The 17,636-nt window shown below is 42.8% G+C and overlaps 1 protein-coding gene across 1 annotated transcript in view; it reads left to right on the top strand.

The window, feature by feature from the left end:
- The window catches only part of mei4 (meiosis-specific, MEI4 homolog), a 35,234-nt gene that overhangs the window by 3,382 nt on the left and 14,216 nt on the right, over window positions 1–17,636 (top strand). Inside the window, exon 3 of the mRNA XM_084560510.1 lies at window positions 7,304–7,432. Coding sequence (XP_084416636.1) covers window positions 7,304–7,432 — 129 coding nt within the window. The remainder of the gene's footprint in view (window positions 1–7,303; window positions 7,433–17,636) is intronic.

Below are 17,636 nucleotides of genomic sequence, written 5' to 3'. Positions count from 1 at the left end.
CTAAACTTTGACTATTCAGTCATAGAGTTCAAGTTAAACGGTGTTCTTATGAGTCAAAGCTCAATGCTGGAAGTTATTGTTATTATTTATGTTAGTTGACCAAATTATTAGTGAACTACTTGTTGATAGATTCATTAATTCCAATTTAAAATCACCATCTTGACTTGTGTAACCTTTATTTTATGACTCTTTTTACCTGACCAGTTTTAATACCTCACTGTGTCCCTGGGGCGTCGTTAAAGTTTCATAAAGTCTTATTTTATTAAAGCGCAGACGGGATTATCTGTGTCTGTGTATAAATATGTGCTGACTCAGCAGCAGCAGCAGCTCAGGGCTCGTAGACACAACTAAATATTGATCATTAGTCAGATGAAACCTAAAACTTGATATGAATGAATGAAGAAGAAGAAGAAGTGTCTTGATTGAGGAGCAGCTACAGCTGGATAACGTCTGGTAGCTCTGTCACGGGGAGTCATTCTGGGTCCATTATGTTGTTTCTTGTTGATTGTTGAAGGAAAATGTTTAATTTAGAAGCTGAGGTTTGTCAGGGTCGAGGTTGAGCTTCAGATATTCTTCTTATCATTATATTTATTCATTTATTTATTTGTGGTGGAGGCGCAAAAGACACAAACACAGACCAGATGAATCAGTGTCCTTGGTTATGAATCAGCTGACTCATGACTGAGCTGAACAATCATTTCCATATAAACCTTTTTATTGACTTTACTGTTTATAGTTTTAAAGCTGAATGATGTCGTCTGACTGTGTTTCTGACGGTTACTGTTTCTCCTTCAATCTGACAAACATCAGTAAAGTCTAGAAACACTGAAGTTATTGAGATAATAGAGATCAGCTGATCGTTATCGGCCTTCAAACATCATCTTTACTACGTATTTAGTTTAGCTCAATGACGCCTCGTCTTCTCCTCTTTTTACTTGTCCTTCAAAGTTTTCTCCTCTTCCTTCTTCTCCTTCTCCTTATTTCCTCCTCCTCTCCTCCTCCTCCCTTGTGCTGTTGTTCTTCTTCCTTTTCTTCTACTGTTTTAATGTTTCCCATCAAAGCTGCCAAAAAAATGGTCTTTTCTCCTTCTCCTCATTTTCCACCTCCTTTCTTTTCTCCCTTCGTCTCTTCCTTCCTGTTCTCCCCTGCTCCTCCTTTTCTTCTTCTTCTTCTCCTTCTTCTCATTTTCCTCCTCTTCCTCCTTCTTCTTCTCTTCCTCCTCCTCCTTTTACTTGTCCTTCAAGTTTTCTCCTCTTTCTTCTCTTCCTCCCTCTCCTCCCCTCCTCCTCCTCCCTTTTCCTGTTGTTCTTCTTCCTCTTCTTCCTCTGTTTTAATGGTTACCATCAAAGCTGCCAAAAAATTAAATGAAGAAGTCTTCTCTTCTTCTCCTCCTTCTTTTTCTTTCTTCTTCTTTTCAATCCAATTCTCCCCCTCCCCCTATTCCCCCTTCTCCCTCTTCCTCCTCTTCCTCCTCCTTTTACTTGTCCTTCAAAATGTTTTTCCTTCCTCTCCTTCCATCCTCCTCCTCTTCACTTTTCTTCTTCTTCTTCTTTGACTTCTTCGTCTGTTTTAATGTTTACCATCAAAGCTTCCAAAAAAAGTCTCTCATCTGTTGAGTCCTCATTTCCCACCTCCTCTTTTTCTCCCATCTTCTCTTCCTCCCTATTCTCCCCCTGCTCCTCCCTTTCTTCTTCGTCTTCTCCTCCTACTCCTCATTCATATTCTCCTCCTCCTCATTTTCCACCTCCTCTTTTTCTCCCATCTTCTCTTCCTTCCTATTCTCCCCCTGCTCCTCCCTTTCTTCTTCGTCTTCTTCTCCTCCTTCTCCTCCTCCTCCTCCTCGATATTTTATGTTACTAGATCTTATTCTACTTATTTTTTATTTCTATTTTATTTAACTTAATCTTTTCTTTTTATCTGAGGTTCTTAAGAGTGTGTTTTTTATGACAACTAAGCTACTGTAACCAAGCAATTTCCCTTGTGGATCAATAAAGTTTATCTAAGTCTAAGTCTAAGTCTCCTCATTCGTATTCTCCTCCTCCTCCCTCTCCTCCTAAAAGTCTAGAAACGTTTTAATTCTGAAGTTATTCAGATAATTGAGATTGATGCAAACAGTCACAACATCCCTCACATGAAGAAATAATTTAATCCACGATGACGGAGACTCAAATGAATTTCTAAACGAGACCCGAGACAGGATCGACGGGAAACTTCAATCAAACCAAGACTTAATGAAATCAAGTCCTTTTTTTCTTTTAACTGATTATTTTAGGACGGAGGCAGATGGGTAACGATATGGTGCCCCGCGTGAGGAGGCCTGGGTGGATGGTTGGGCTGATGAAGCATAATGAGACAGAAGGCTGAACAAACTTGAACTTCACCGATCAGCCATAACATTATGACTAGGTCTAGGTGGGTGCTACATGTCTAAGTAACATCCACACCAATGAATGTCAGGTCCAGAAGTTTCCCAGCAGAACATTGAACTGTCACAAGATGGTTTAAATGTTATTCACTTCTCCTGTCAGTGGTCATAATGTTGTGGCTGACCGGTTTGTATTAGCCAGTAAAGGTTGGTGGACAACAGGTGATGTTGTTCCTCAGGTTTTCATCCCAGCAGTAGCTCATCAGCTCGGTTCAACACGGTTTCAAAGATCTACAACCTTTAGATTTAAATGTCAGACGGCCTCCTCCTCCCTCCTCCTCCCTCCCTCCTCCCTCCTCCCTCCTCCTCCCTCCCTCCTCCCTCCCTCCTCCTCCCTCCTCCCTCTCGAGCCTCCATCTGGGTCAGAACTTCACCCTCCGTACAAGTTGCCGTCAGTAATAGAAAAGACAGAGAAGCCAGTATCTCCTGTCTCTGTGGGGTTAACATCGACCAGGATGAAAACGTAAGGTGTTGAATTTTAATCAGCTGAGATCAGTGACCCGTATCACCACAGCTGGAAGATCATTACTCTGCTCCTCTGCTCCTCTGCTCCCACAGAAACACCTTCACACCGGGTCACTGAGCTTTCCTGAGCTCCTCCTCCTCCTCCTCCTCCTCCTCCTCCTCTTACTCCTTCTCTGTCTTTTTTCTACTTCTTCTGACACTTCTCCTCCTCTTCTTCTCCTCCTCCTTCTTCTTTGTCTTCTTTTTTCTCTCTCTCCCTCTCCCTCCTCCTTCTTCTTCCTCCTCCTCCTTTTCTCCTCTCCCTCCTCCTCCTCCTTCATCTTCTCCTGCTTCGTCTTCTTCTTCGTTTTCTTATTTTTTCTCTCTCTCCCTCCTCCTTCTCTTCCTTCTATACTTCTTCCTCCTCCCCTTCTCATTCTCTTCCTCCTCATCTGTCTTTTTCTGCTTCTTCTGACACTTCTTCTTTCTTCTCCTCCTCCTTCTTCTTTGTCTTCTTCTTTCTCCCTCTCCCTCCTCTTTCTCTTCCTTCTATACTTCTTCCTCCTCCTCCTCCTACTTCTTCTTTTTCTTATTTTTTTCTCCCTCCCCTTCTCCTCCTCCTCCGCCTCCTCCTCCTTCGTCTTTTTCTACGTCTCATTTTCCTCCCTCCTTCTCCTTCTTCTTCTCCTCCTCCTGCCCTTCTTCCTTGTTCTCTTCCTCCTCCTCCTCCTCCTCCTCCTCCTCTATTTCCTTCATCTCTTCCTCCTCTTCCTCTTTATATCAGCTCTAAGGGACTAAATGTTCAACGTGCCGCCTCACCTGTCAGTGGTCATAATGTTATGGCTGATATATAGAGCAGTGCTCCCATTAAACCCTGATATTGTCTCTAACTGCCTGGAGGAGGATGTCTCTCTAATGAGCTCTCCGTGGCGCCGCCAGTCAAACTGATCGCTGAAGACAATCCAGACGTGGTGATGGAGGTCAGAGATGAGTGACGGGGGGTAATTATGAGACTGGGATCGTCTCCTGACACGAGAACGACAGCGGACTAATCTATTAAACACGCTGTTCACCATCAGTTTAATGTCTGTGGAGGGACGAGACCATGACCCTCTGATCTACAACCTGTTCCCTCTGAACACGCTTCGTTCTTAGTCCTTTCAGTTAAACCTGTTCATTCCAGTCTCTGTTTTCATGTCATTTATATTTTTATCTGCAACCGCCTCCATATTTGTGTATGGTTTTCATGGTTATGGGTGTTATTCTGGTCTGTGTTGGGGTAAGTGAAAAGCCTCGGAGCTTAAAAAAAAAACTAGCTCTTACTAGCTTCCTAACCGAGCCAATAGTAGTTCTTATTAGTTTCCTAGGTTGCCAGCTAACAGTAACTATTCCTAGCTCCCTAGCATCATAGCTAATGGTAGCCCTTCCTAGCTCCCCAGCATCCCAACTTGCTCCTCCTAGCTTCCTATCCTCCCAACTAGCGCTTTCTACCTTCCTAACCCTGCTAATAGTAGTTCATATTAGCTTCCTAGGTTCCCAGCTAACAATAGCCCTTCCTAGCTCCCTAGCCTCCCAACTAGCGCCTCCTAGCTTCCTAGCGTCCCAACTTGCTCTTCCTAGTTTTCTAACATAGCTAACAGTAACTCTTTCTAGCTTCCTAGCCACCCAACTAATAATTTATCCCTAAAGTATCTATCTTCTTAGCCTCCCAGCTAATAGTAACACTTCCGAGTCTCCCAACTAGCTCTTCCTAGCTTCCTAGCGTCCCAACTAATGGTAGCTCTTATTAGCTTCCTGGCCTCTCAGATAATCTCTTTAAAACTGAGCACATTGCCACTGCTGTAGTTTAAAGTTTGCCGTTTATCTAACCTGGACGTCTTCTTGTGTTTCCATCTTGTCTCATCTGGCTGCAGTGAATATTTCAACCTTCACCAGTGTTGTGATCAATTCCTGTCCTGTAACTCGTCTTTATGTGACGTTACACACAAAAAGACAAGAGACGCTCTGTTTACATCAATCACGGCTCCTGGAAATTAGTTTCTGACGACAGAAGAACGAGGTGCAGGTGCAGCGTGGGTTTATGATGCGTCTCACTGTGAATACATGTCCGGACCAAAATGGTCCATTTACTGTCTCACAGCAAATCATCTGAGCAGCTGGTAATGTCTGGAAGCTGGAAATGATGTGACATATTTACTGATTATAGGAGAACCAAAATAGTTTGATTTCCTTTCACACCAAGTAATTGTTGCAGCAGTAGTTTGTTTTAGGTTTCACTGGGTGCTGCTATTAGCCTCCAAGCTAATAGTAGCGCTTTGTAGACTCCCATCTAATAGTAGCTCTTCCTAGCTTCCCAGCTAATAGTAGCTCTTCCTAGCTTCCCAGCTATTACTAGCTCTTCGTAGCCTCCCAGCTAATAGTAGCTCTTCCTAGCTTCCCAGTTAATAGTAGCTCTCCCTAGCCTTCCAGCTAATAGTAGCTCTTCCTAGTCTTCTAGCTAATAGTAACTCTTTCTAGCCTCCCAGCTAATAGTAGCTCTTCCTAGCCTTCCAGCTAATAGTAGCTCTTCCTAGCTTCCCAGCTAATAGTAGCTTTTCCTAGCCTTCCAGCTAATAGTAGCTCTTCGTAGCCCCCCAGCTAATAGTAGCTCTTCCTATCCTCCCAGCTAATAGTAGCTCTTCCTAGCCTTCCAACTAATAGTAGCTCTTTCTAGTCTCCCAGCTAATAGTAGCTCTTCCTAGCACTCTAACCTCCCAACTTACAGTAATATCTGATTATCTCCAAACAGTTAGCTAGCCATTTGCCACATCGCTGCATAGAATCTCCATCTTGTGACTTCCTGTCTGACCCTAACTGACATCATCACTGAAATCAAAACACCGTGAAGACTTTATTAAATTTTGTCTGGAAGCAATCGACTGGACTATCTGAGATTTGAACAGGTTGATGCTTCCAAAGCTCCAGCGGGAGAACTCTCCTCAGTGGTTTTCAAAGATATAAATTTATCTCTTGATAGGATAATCATTCCAGACGATTTCACAGATGATGTCCTCCTATCACTCAGCTCCCCGGGGTTATCAGCACTTAGAGGCAGATCCAAAGCAGATTGAATTTCACTTTCTTTAGTTCAACTTTCCTCCTCGTTAGAAAAGAAAGGAATACACAGAAATGGTCGAGATGTGCTTGAGCTGCATATTGGGTCCATTGACCAAATTATGTCGATTTGAATAAAATGAAGTTAATATTAACTTCAATTTACTTTCTACTGATGTGATTTAAGAAATGAAATCTGCAGCAAGTCAAAAACCAACAGTCACTCCTCCTAGCTTAACTAGGACTGAAAGATGAAACATACATTTACTTGTTTATCTTTGGTTTTAGAATTTAAAATCAAATAAACTTTTATTTATTTATTTTTTTTATTTCAAAGTCTAAAACCAAACATGTAATATGTACATGGACCCATATCTTAGCTGATGCTGTAGCGCTATCAGTTTGGACGTTGGGCCACACCCATATTGCTATGCATTGCAAATCGTTGACTTCTCTGAGTTGTTGCGTCTCTAGTCAACTCTCATCAACTCCCATCAATCCATACTTTCCCACATCCGTGACTATTTTGCTGATGCCGTCATTTCTAGTTACTCCAGCTGGGAAAAGAGGATGTGGCATCTGAACCTACCATTCCTTACGATGGGTGGCAGTTTCGTGCAGCTCACTGGGTCTCGGTCAATGAATTTCGACACTTTTGACGTTCAGGTTCGGCATTTTTGGATCGTTTTTGGCATTCCTGGCACCGGAAACCCGCCACATTGCAAAGCATCAACCTTTTCCACGCAAAACGCCCACCTCTACTCACGTCATTCAATACTTTCCTACGTCTGTGACCATTTTGTCGATGCCTTCTTTCATATCCAGGAAAAGAGCATCCCAACTATTTGTAATGTAGCCTATCTATCCTGGTCTTGGTTAATGAATTCTCACTCTTTTGGCCAATGGGGATTTGCCTTTTCTAGCTCTTCCACGCAAATTGACGAATTAACGTAGTCATCAGTGACTCTGGCGACCCTACTCTACTCACATCAATCATTACATTTACTTTTCCACAAATCAAGGATGTAGCAGCGAGGAAGTGGCCAGTTTCATTGGTTTTCATGGGTTCTTGGTTTTAAGAATTCCCAAATACTTGACGTCCAGGTTTTTGGGTAAATCTTTAGGTAATTCCCGGCACCTGGAATTCGTCACCTTATTGCGTAGCCTCTATGTTTTCGTTTGCCTCTCGTTTCTCTAGCTGGGAAACGAGACTGATTCAAATCAGAACTCTGCATGAACTCTGCAGAAACCCTGTTATTAATGAGCACTAATGCTAACCAGTATAATTTTATAGATAAAGAAGTCGACGATAACCTCGTTTTTTCTAATCCTTAGCTCCAGCCTTCAGAGACGCTGAAGGAGTGTCTGATGACGGTGGGCAGCAACAGCAGCATCTCAAAGTCCTTCCTCGTCCGTCACATCCTCTCTGAGATCACTGCGCTGGCCCAACAGCTGTGGCAGAGCTTCCAGGTAAACTCTCACCACACCTCCATCCTTCAGTCACACCACCTCCCTTCTCTCTTTTATTTTACAGAAGTTCATGCATTTAAAACCAGATTGTATTCTCTTTCTCCGCCACAAACACTTTATATTTTTTTAACCTTTTTATAGCTTTTAGAGAGCGGCCCCTTTGTGCGAGGCTTCAGGTGCAAACAGCTTGCCCTATCGACCGGTTACCACGGTCACTTCTGAACCGCCATAAAATCGATGCCGCATCCCGCCAGTTTCCTGTCAGCCGTGTATTCAAATGTCTCTCGGTGGCTTTGGTGGCTCGACTGAGTCACAGCCCGGGCGACAGCTGCAGTTGGCCGGCCTGCTTCCTGTGAAGTGTCAAACCCACCGGGGGGGAGGAGGAGGAGGAGGGGGAGAAGGGGGAGGGGAGGGTGTCCTTCGAAATGGAAATGCGTAAAAGAAAGAAAAGGATACCCCTCCTGCCGAGCTTCCCTCCCACTCGCCGGGGTCGGTCACGCTCAATTTCCCCTATTTTTCTCCTCGATAGAGTCAAGCGATGCCAGAATGAGGCGTTTCATCAACGCTGCAAAACCACAGCTTTAAAAATTAATAGAACAGGAACATTTGACTTAAAACTGATATATCTATGTAATCTCAAAGAACCCCCAGATATCGCTGAACTAGTGTTTTTAGACTAAAAACAAGTAGATTGGTGTCGATAGCGATAGTTGAGACTTCCTACAATAACAAGTTATAATAGTTTATTAAGATCATTTAGGAACAGAACGCTAAAAGCCAGTCAGATGCTCTGGAGTTGTTGTAGTGTATTTCTTGTAGCCAGGTTGAGGAGGAAAATAAAAACAGCTGAACCTGCTGTTTACTTTAGGTATCGACGAAGCACAAACAGAATTGCGGAGCAACGGGCGTTAAAGTTAATCCTCCACAAAGTGTCGGGTGGAAGTGGAGCCGTGTCTTCATCCCCTGAGCTTTCAGATTAATTAAACCCCAAAATTAGTGTAAACCTGTAAATGTACACTGTAAAAACTGGAATCGAATTAAGGTGAAATATCTTCAATCAGAGATCTGCTGAGATAATTCTTCTTACAGTTTTTGTGTTTCATAACTTGTTACTGTAGGAAGTTAACGATTAAAATGAGAACTAGCTCAACTCTAAAGGTTTTACATGAACACTACTACTTTGTCAAAGTCAGAATTTATTATTTCAAGCATCTGAACACGTTAAAAATAGATAATGTCCAGATCAATGCCTTTCCTGACTGGAAAGTCTCAACTAGTGCTACTGACTAAACCGTTCTACTCATATTTTACTTGTATCTACTTGTTTTTTAGTCTAAAACATTAGTTTGGAGAAATCTGTGGGTTCTTTGAGAACATGTTCCTGTTCTATTGACTGATCATTTTTAATAATTTAAGTAGCATATGGTTTGACATTTTCACAGCAAACACACAGTGATTGGTGTGTCCGTCCTCCACCACCGCTCATCTTTATTGTTTTAAGCCGAGATACAAGAGAAGACGGTGAGCGTTTTTGAATTTGAGGATTTGTTTGTTCGGTCAGAGGGCTGATATTATATAAAAAGAGACAAAGAGGAGACTCCATCTGTATATTTATCTGGACTGAATCACAACGTTTAACCTGGAAGCAGAGTTGTTGAGTTGATCGGACGTTTGTAGAAAGTTAGAGCTGCAACAAACTAGTATTCCTTCAACTCGTTAATCATTCGAATTATGGGTTATTATTGATTCATCCGTTGACTTCCTAAACTAGTATCTGTAGTTTGGAGTAGAGATGTCCACACAGATGTCTTTCAATCTTTAGTCCCGATCCAATCCTAAATGTCCTGGAGTTGGTCTCCTGTAGCTTCCTAAAGTCTTTCCTTGTCTTCCTTGTCTTCTCCTAGAGTTGGTCTCCTGTAGTATCCTAAAGTCTTTCCTTGTCTTCTCCTAGAGTTGGTCTCCTGTAGTATCCTAAAGTCTTTCCTTGTCTTCTCCTAGAGTTGGTCTCCTGTAGCTTTCTAAAGTCTGTCCTTGTCTTCCTTGTCTTCTCCTAGAGTCAACTGGATTCAGTCCAATAAATCTTTCTGTCAAAGTTAATGTAGTGTGGAGAGGGTAGCTGGTACCTTGTGTTCTCTACTCCAGAAATGTTCTGGTCATCCAACGCTGCCATAAACTCCCTAACCCTCTCTGGAAGATGTTTCTCCTTGACGCTGTCTCCAGGAAACTTTTCTCTTCTTTTAAACGTTCAGTATTTGTTGTTGTTGTTTGGGTGCAGCCTTTGACTGAGTCCACATTTGCTCTGGAGTCTCTCCATTGGGAACTGATAACCCAACAATAACCCAATCAGATTGTTCACCTGGAGTTTAATTAGTTTCCAATTAAATGTCTCTGATTGATCCAGTTGGTGCAGAGGTTTTGTTTTTCTCTGTATTGGTTGAAACATGCCTCATAAGAATTGAGCTTATGCTCAACTAGCTACATTTAGCATTCAGAAGCATTCATCTAGTTGATTTATAATCCTTTGACGAGGTGATAATTAAATAATCCACTTATATTTAGTTTTTTAGTAAAATAATTTAATTGTATAATCACTAAATTGCAGCACAATGTTATTAAATTCTCACATTTAAAAGGCTGCAGTTCATTCTGGCTTCGTCTTGTGCCAGAGGATGCTTGAAGAGTCAACAGTAAACAGCACAAATATAACACAATGCACCTCCACTATAGATGTTAAAGTGACTGAACAGATTACGTGGAGGTGAGTCAGACTGACCTTCAGCGATATGTCACTTTTCAAACCAACGACAGGAACTCCACAAAGACTCTCTGGGAGCTTCTTGTTCCCTCTTTGTGAACCACTGAGGTAAAAGTGGCGGCTTTTCATTCTTGGTCAGCAGCAGCAGACCTTCTGGCTCTCCGTCAGTAAAAACTATTCTCAGCGTGGAGGATTTTTCTTTGTCTGGAGCACCGTCACGGCGGTTGTCTTTCTTCAGTTCACTTCCCTCTGTTTTCATATTTGTTTTGAATGTCAGGTTTAACGTGGTCGTCACAGAAAAATCACAGATGTTACCTTCATACCAAAAGTGTTTGGTTAAAATTAACTAGTTGGAGTGGAGGCTGTTGTTACCTGACTCCTCTTCAAAAACCACCACAAAGACAACAGCGAACAATGAAAAACTGAACATTTTAATCCACAAATATCTTTACAATAACATGATGATCTAGAATGAATGAAGTGTAGATCAACTGATCGGCAGGATTCAGGAAACACACGCTTTGTAGCTCTTCCTAGCTTCCTAGCCTCCGAGCAAATAGTAGCTCTTCCTAATTTTCTAGCCTACCAGCTAATGGTACCTCTTTCTAGCTTCTTAGCTTCCCAGCTAACAGTATCATTACCTAGCTTCCTATGCTCCCAGATAATAGTAACATTTCCTAGCGTCCCGGCTAATAGTAGCTCTTCTTAGCTTCCTAGCCTCCCAGCTAACAGTACCTCTTCCTAGCCTTCTAACCTAGCAACTAACAGGAGCTCTTCCTAGCTTCCCAGCCTCCCAGCTAATGGTAGCTCTTGCTAGCTTCATAGCTTCCCAGCTAACAGTAGCTCTTCCTAGCTTCCTAGCCTCCTAGCAAATAGTAGCTCTTCCTAGTTTTCTAGCCTACCAGCTAATGGTAGCTCTTTCTAACTTCTTAGCTTCCCAGCTAACAGTAGCGTTTCCTAGCTTCCTAGCCTCCCAGCTAACGGTAGCTCATCCTAGCTTCCTATATTCCCAGCTAATAGTAGCTCTTTGTAGCCTTCTAGCCTAGCAACTAACAGGAGCTCTTCCTAGCTTCCTAGTCTCCCAGCTAATGGTAGCTCTTCTTAGTTTTCTAGCCCACCAGCTAATGGTAGCTCTTTCTAGCTTCCTAGCTTCCCAGCTAATGGTAGCTCTCGATAGCTTCCTAGCCTCTCAGCTAACAGTAGCTCTCCCTAGCATCCTAGCCTCCCAGCTAACAGTAGCTCTCCCTAGCTTCCTAGCCTCGCAGCTAATAGTGATTGTACGCTGTCAGTTCAGAGGATTCAATCAGTGACTAGCACACCTCCAGTTAACATTTCCCCATTAGCTTGTCTTTAGCGCATGTTTGCAGACAGAGGGGTCGCTCAGGTGTCGTCACCGCTGTGATGTGAACGGTAACAGGGAATTAAGGCTGATGATGTGTGAACATGACACGGAGCCCTTCAGCCATCATCGCCTGTCCTCTCTGGAACATAAACGCCTGAGTCAGCTACGAGTCCCGGACAGATGGGAACAATCTGCTTCCAGCTGGAAAAGGACGAACGCCTGTCTGTATTCGCTGTGGAGGCCGGCTGGTGAGCTGCCAGTTTTAAATTAATTAACGTCCACTTAGGACTTTAATTATAATGATACAGACAGCTTCAGTCTCCTCTTACAGTCTCTTTTAACCCCATATTAACAACCGAAAGTAAAACCTGGACCAAACCTAAACTACTAGTGCAGTTAGCCCCATCACACCCGGGCGTTGTGCAGTGGCAGCCATGAGTAGATGTGGTGTAGTTGTGAAAACCGAATTTAAGAACATTTATGATATTCTACACACAACACAACAAACTATTCGCTGGTAACACTGAATTTGATGCCACCGGAGACCTAGATGAAGGATTTTATTAGTCATTTTATACACATTGTATAAGTACGTAAAGTTTAACAAAGTTAACTTTAGCCAATGACTTAGCAGCTATGCCTCCACCTATCTCACCATCCGACTGCAACAGCTGCCTCCGACTGGCCCTTCTAGACTCTCTGGTCACCTTCGGTACAGTTGGCTCCACAACAACTGCCGCAGACATTGACTTAACTGTCCCTTGTGTTTACCAGCCAGATGGCTCACTGGACTCAATTGAGTGCTAAACCAAAGTGCCCTGATAAGTTCCACTCCAAGTCAGAGTGAGCCGTGGATCCCTGCCAATAAGACAAAACGTGGCAGCAAGTTTCTTCAGCGCCCCGAATCCCCTGCAACACTCCAGCTATCAAAAAAGTTTTCTGTATTGGACGAAAAAGAACTGATCTTGAAGTGACGAATGATGAAATAACTATTTGATGTGAGTTTTCATTTCAAGAGCAACTCAAGATTTTCATTTCCACGCTACAATGAGTTAAACTAGTGTTGCCAGACTCAGTTCTTACACCATTTCTTAGCTGGGAGGCTAGGAAGCTAAGAAGAGCTACAAACCGTCGTACAGAGCTGTCCACTCCTGAATCATGCTGATCTGGTGGTCTACACTTTAATTCTACATCACCATGTTGTTATAAACATATTTGTGGATTTAAACTTTCAGATCACCGTGATCTCTTTGAGCTAAATCAGCTAAAGTCTAGTGTCAACCCTGACGTTCGCCAACGACCTGACACCGGTTAAAGGCAGACTGTCGGCGAAGTCCAGTAGCAGATATGTCGCTACAGTGGCTCAGAGCTGCAATGATTAGTTGATCAATCGGCTGGTTGATGGTTTTATTAGCACAGGAAGACGTGAGGCAACATTTCACACTTAGTTGTTGTTCTTTTGTTGGGGATTGAGGATTTACTGAATTTCAGAGCGTTTATTGGATGCAGTGTTTCAAGGACACAGGTAGTAGTAGTAGTAGTAGTAGTAGTAATAGTAGTAGTGGGGGGAGGCATTAAAGTCATGAGTATGCTATCAGCAGCAGGGTGGCTGAGGCCGGCGTTCCTATCTGACATACGTCCTCAGAGACTCTTGTCCTTGGAGCTGCTCAGCATACAGATAAGCTTCGCCATCTGGGCGCTGCGTTGTCCTGTCAGAGGGCGTGACACTCGGCGGCGGCGGCGGCGTACAGCAAAGAGCAGCTACAGCCCCTCAGGACAAAGCGCCATGAAATCCAGCAGTAACAGTAAACCACCGGCCAGAATAAATGCCACTCTGACCACATTACTATTCACCCTCAGAGGGTGGGCTGCAGCTCATCTTCAGCTCTGTGGTTTTAATCATTTAGTAGCGAGGACTGTGGGTCAATGGAAAACAGAAAGCTGTTCAACAAGAATGATGATCTCCTACTACCACCTCACCAAATATCCATTTTACACAGAAAACACGATTAGACACAGGATTGTGCTTCTTCTTCTTCTTCTTCTTCTTCTTCTTCTTCTTCTTCTTCGTTTTTTGGCAGCTTTGACACTACAAGGATTTGGTTTTGGTCAGATCTAAAACAATTAACTGGTTTTCAGGAGCCCGACACCAATTAGGACAATCTTTAATTTGGTCTAAAGCCAGAGTATTGGACAAATAAAAATGCTGATTAAAAGTGTTATTGGAGTTCATCCTCAGGGAACGACGAGTGTTTGCGCAACATTGTGTAACGATCCATGTGGGATTTTTTAAAATACGTCCATCAAACCCACAAATGTCAACAAGAGACTTCTTCACTTGGCTTGAGTCCACACGCCTTGAAGTTACACTCAGTTAAAGTTGGTTTATACTAAGATATAACAGAGATGCAAGGGGAGTGTCAGTCAGTCCAAACCAACGTATTTTCAAGGCACCTAATCAGACCTCACATTAACATCCTTCCTGAGTGATGTAATCCATCAAGTGTCCATCTTTAAGTCCAGAGGTGGTCTGGGACACATGTGACCTCCTTCCTTTGGTAGTGTGAACACACAATGAGTCCTGAGTCACATTAAAGACCACCTGGGCTGATCTGTGGAAGAGGAGTTTAACTCTTTCATTCAACCACTAGTAGAAATGATCATTGTCAAGGCCACAAATATCAGAGTCATGGAGACTTGAGAAGAATTTATCCAGTGAGGGTCACACTTCACGGTTATTGCCGTTCACTCCCAGGAGAAGATTAGAAAACAGGCAAATCACACCAATACTACATCCATCTTTGTCTGTCTGCTCTTTGGTGTCGGGCCAATGTTGACCTGATGATGGCGCCAGATGAAAAGTCAGAGCATCCTCACGGTTACTGTAGTTCATCCTCAGGGGGAGATGAGTGTTTGCACCAAACTTTGTAAGAATCCATTCAGTAGTTTTGAAAAGACTTCCATCAAGTCCACAACGCCATGGCAGCGCTAGAGACTTCAAAAGAATTTATCCTCCAATGACCAGCGAGGATTTTTCAAACTTTTTCTAAATGATGAATGGGAAACTAATCATTATTAATCATGTCTGTATAACGGTTGTAAGCCTTCTTTAGGCCCAGGCCTTCCTGGTGAACCCTCCATCCCCACTTCATTTCTACTGAGATCCCATGAAACGTCTCGGTGTCCTGATGAGTTTCTCGGCCAGCCAGCCAGCGTCTGAGGGTGATTGCACCTTTAATGATATTAAGTTTGGCCGCGGGGTGGGGTGATATTAAATTTGGCTTTGGGCGGCCGAATGAGTTTCCAGACATGCAGGGTTCAGCGGCGGTGGCAAAGATGGAGGAAATGAGCATCGCAGCTGATGCCTCTAAAGGCCAGTGTCGGCCCCCGGATTCCTCTCTACTTCACATTTCATCATTAAATATCAAGAGCCGGCTGATTCCTGCCGTTCAGACCCTCTTAGTCCTTACAGTTTGTGTCACCGCATGCCTGTTAGTAATCTCCTCTGACTCGGATGAGATGAATTCATTCTCAGAGTTGTGGGTTTAATGGCTTTTTTCCTGTGCGAGTGGCGGTGGTATTTGAAGGAGAAATTCTTATGGAGGTACGAGTTGTGCCACCATCTCACGCAAAAGGCACAAAAATCCACGTTGCCGAGGTGGACTCTGGGAGAAATTGAAATCCTTGACTCGTGGCATTCGCTGAAAAATGTGACCCTTTGAAAATCTGTTTTTAAAGACCATCGTTTCAGGCACACAGGGGGAAGATGGTGTGATGGATTGCACTGTGAAATATTTTCAAGCAAAATGTCTGTTCCTGCAGTTTGTGATGGAGAGCTTGTGGTTTAGAGATATCCTGCTGAGAGCGTGATACGAGGACAGAGTCAGTTCTGGAGCGAGAACACGAGGGGTGAAAAAGACTTTTTAAAATATCATATCAGAGAAGACAGACGACAGATATAGTCCTGTTTATTCTCCACTTGGCTTGAGTCCACACACCTTGAAGTTACACTCAGTTAAAGGTGGTTTGTACTAAGATATAGGTATATAACAAAGATAAAAGGAGAATGCAGTCAGACAGCTAATATTACCTTCAGTTAATATCCATCCTGAGTGATCTGATCTCAGGTGTTAAACAGGTCCAGGTGTGAGCACTGATCTGGTCTCTAGAGTCCAGGTTAAACAGGTAACAGTGGGCAAATAAATAATAGCTAAGGCTATAAGACAGTAAGGTAGTGGTTTGTGCAAAAAGCAGATTTAATTGTGCAAAAAAATAACTGTAAAAACCAAAACGAAGCCAAGTCCAGGGTTATTGTTGGCTGGTGTTGTACAGCCTGATGGCAGTTGGGATGAAGGACCTCTGGTAGGGATACATTACTTAAAATGATCCAAATGATCTGCCAACAGAACAGGAACATCTGACTTGCCAAGGTTTTTTTTAAAACCAGTAAATGTCCTCAGAGAACCCCCAGATTTCTCCAAACTGGTGTTTTAGACTAAAAACAAGTAGATTTGTGTCGATCCAAGGAAAATATGAACAGAACATTTTAGTCTGTATCAATAGTTGAGACTTTCCAGTCAGTACTGTCATTGATCTGGACATTATCTGTTTTTAATATGTTCAGATGCTTGAAATAAGAAGTTCTGACTTTGACAAAGTAGTTGTTGAACTTGTCTATGTTCATCTAAAACTTTTAAATTTGGTGGAACTAGTTTATTCAGACCATTTAGGAACAAAACACTAAAATAGTCAAATAGTCAAAAACACAAGAACTGCCTCGTATGAAGAATTATCTCGGTAGACCAACTAAACTAAACTTGATTTAAGATATTCCATCCACATAGATTTTCCAAAAAAAACCAATAACGCACCTTGAAAGGAAAACAAATGGTGATGTCAACGCGTCGGTGTTGAGTCGAGTCAGCGGTAAACTGAGAAGTGCAGTGACAGTCAGGTGCTGATGAGGCTGAGGAAACAAAGCAGCGACACGGTTTCTGTAAATCTGATCCAGGGTCTTTGTGACGACAAGTATACGAGCTGAACCAGACCCTGGTACAGGGGAGGCGCCATTTGGGAATGATTTCATTCATTAAGAGTTAATTTGCAGGATTTACCTTCTGGATCAAACTCATTCAGGGGCTTTAACCTGACTTCTACAATAATTCACATTGAAGACAAATGTTGTGCTGGTTAAAGGTCCCATCCTGGGCTGTATGATCTCAACTGTCCAATTTGAATTTTCAGCTCCAGAAAACTGTGAGGTCTGAAATTTCAGACGTCCTACTAGGAAAGGTGCTCTGGAATGCCACTTGAAGCCGGAGGTCCTACTAGATATCATCATATTACACAACATGACTTTTGCGTGAGACTTTTGCGTTGCTATAATCCCTCTGCATGAAGTGTAGCCTAACGTTTAAAGAGAGGAGGTTTGTTGAGCGTCTACCGTTAGCTTTCAGCACAGAGAGAAGTATATTACCTATTTGTGGTGGAAAAACCTTGGGAGACCTCAATTTCAATCATTGTCAGTAAATTTGGACGCAAAACAAATATTATCATCTCGCGGTCGGCCATGTTTGTTGTTTATGTTCAACTTTGTCCTGGAACGCTTTGAGGTCACATCTAGTTTACTCCAAGTGGAATAAATCAGACATCCCAGCTTTCTGGAATGCAGCATGAGTCCCTGTGGTCACCCGTGGTATTAAAATGTGTCTACTGTACCAGCTGCTGTCTCTAATGGATCTCTACCTACCGCTGTTTCAGAACAATGAACAGCTGTTTGTTGACTTGGAGACATGATCCGGATTTTGGAACAAGATGTGACGTTAAGTTCTAATTTATTTTAGAGACAGAGACTCAGATTAGAGCTGAACTAGTCCCTATTTAATTTGTTGATTCCAGTTTGGATTTATTTCTTCTTTAGTTAGTCAACCGATGTTTCAGAACCAAGAACAGTTTTTGTCTGTGCATGATGTTCTTTAATGACAGAATCACACACATCCTCCTCATATTGAATCATCTCCTAGTTAAGTTTGGTTCTCAGCTCCAAGACCAGAACCATGAACAGCTGGTTATTGACTTGGAGACATGATCCAGATTTTGGAGCAAGA

This window comes from Chelon labrosus, assembly GCF_963514085.1.
Source record: "Chelon labrosus genome assembly, chromosome: 14".
NCBI classification, from domain to species: domain Eukaryota; kingdom Metazoa; phylum Chordata; class Actinopteri; order Mugiliformes; family Mugilidae; genus Chelon; species Chelon labrosus.
Note: the sequence above shows the minus strand (reverse complement) of the source record. Positions and strands in the feature narration are given on the sequence as shown.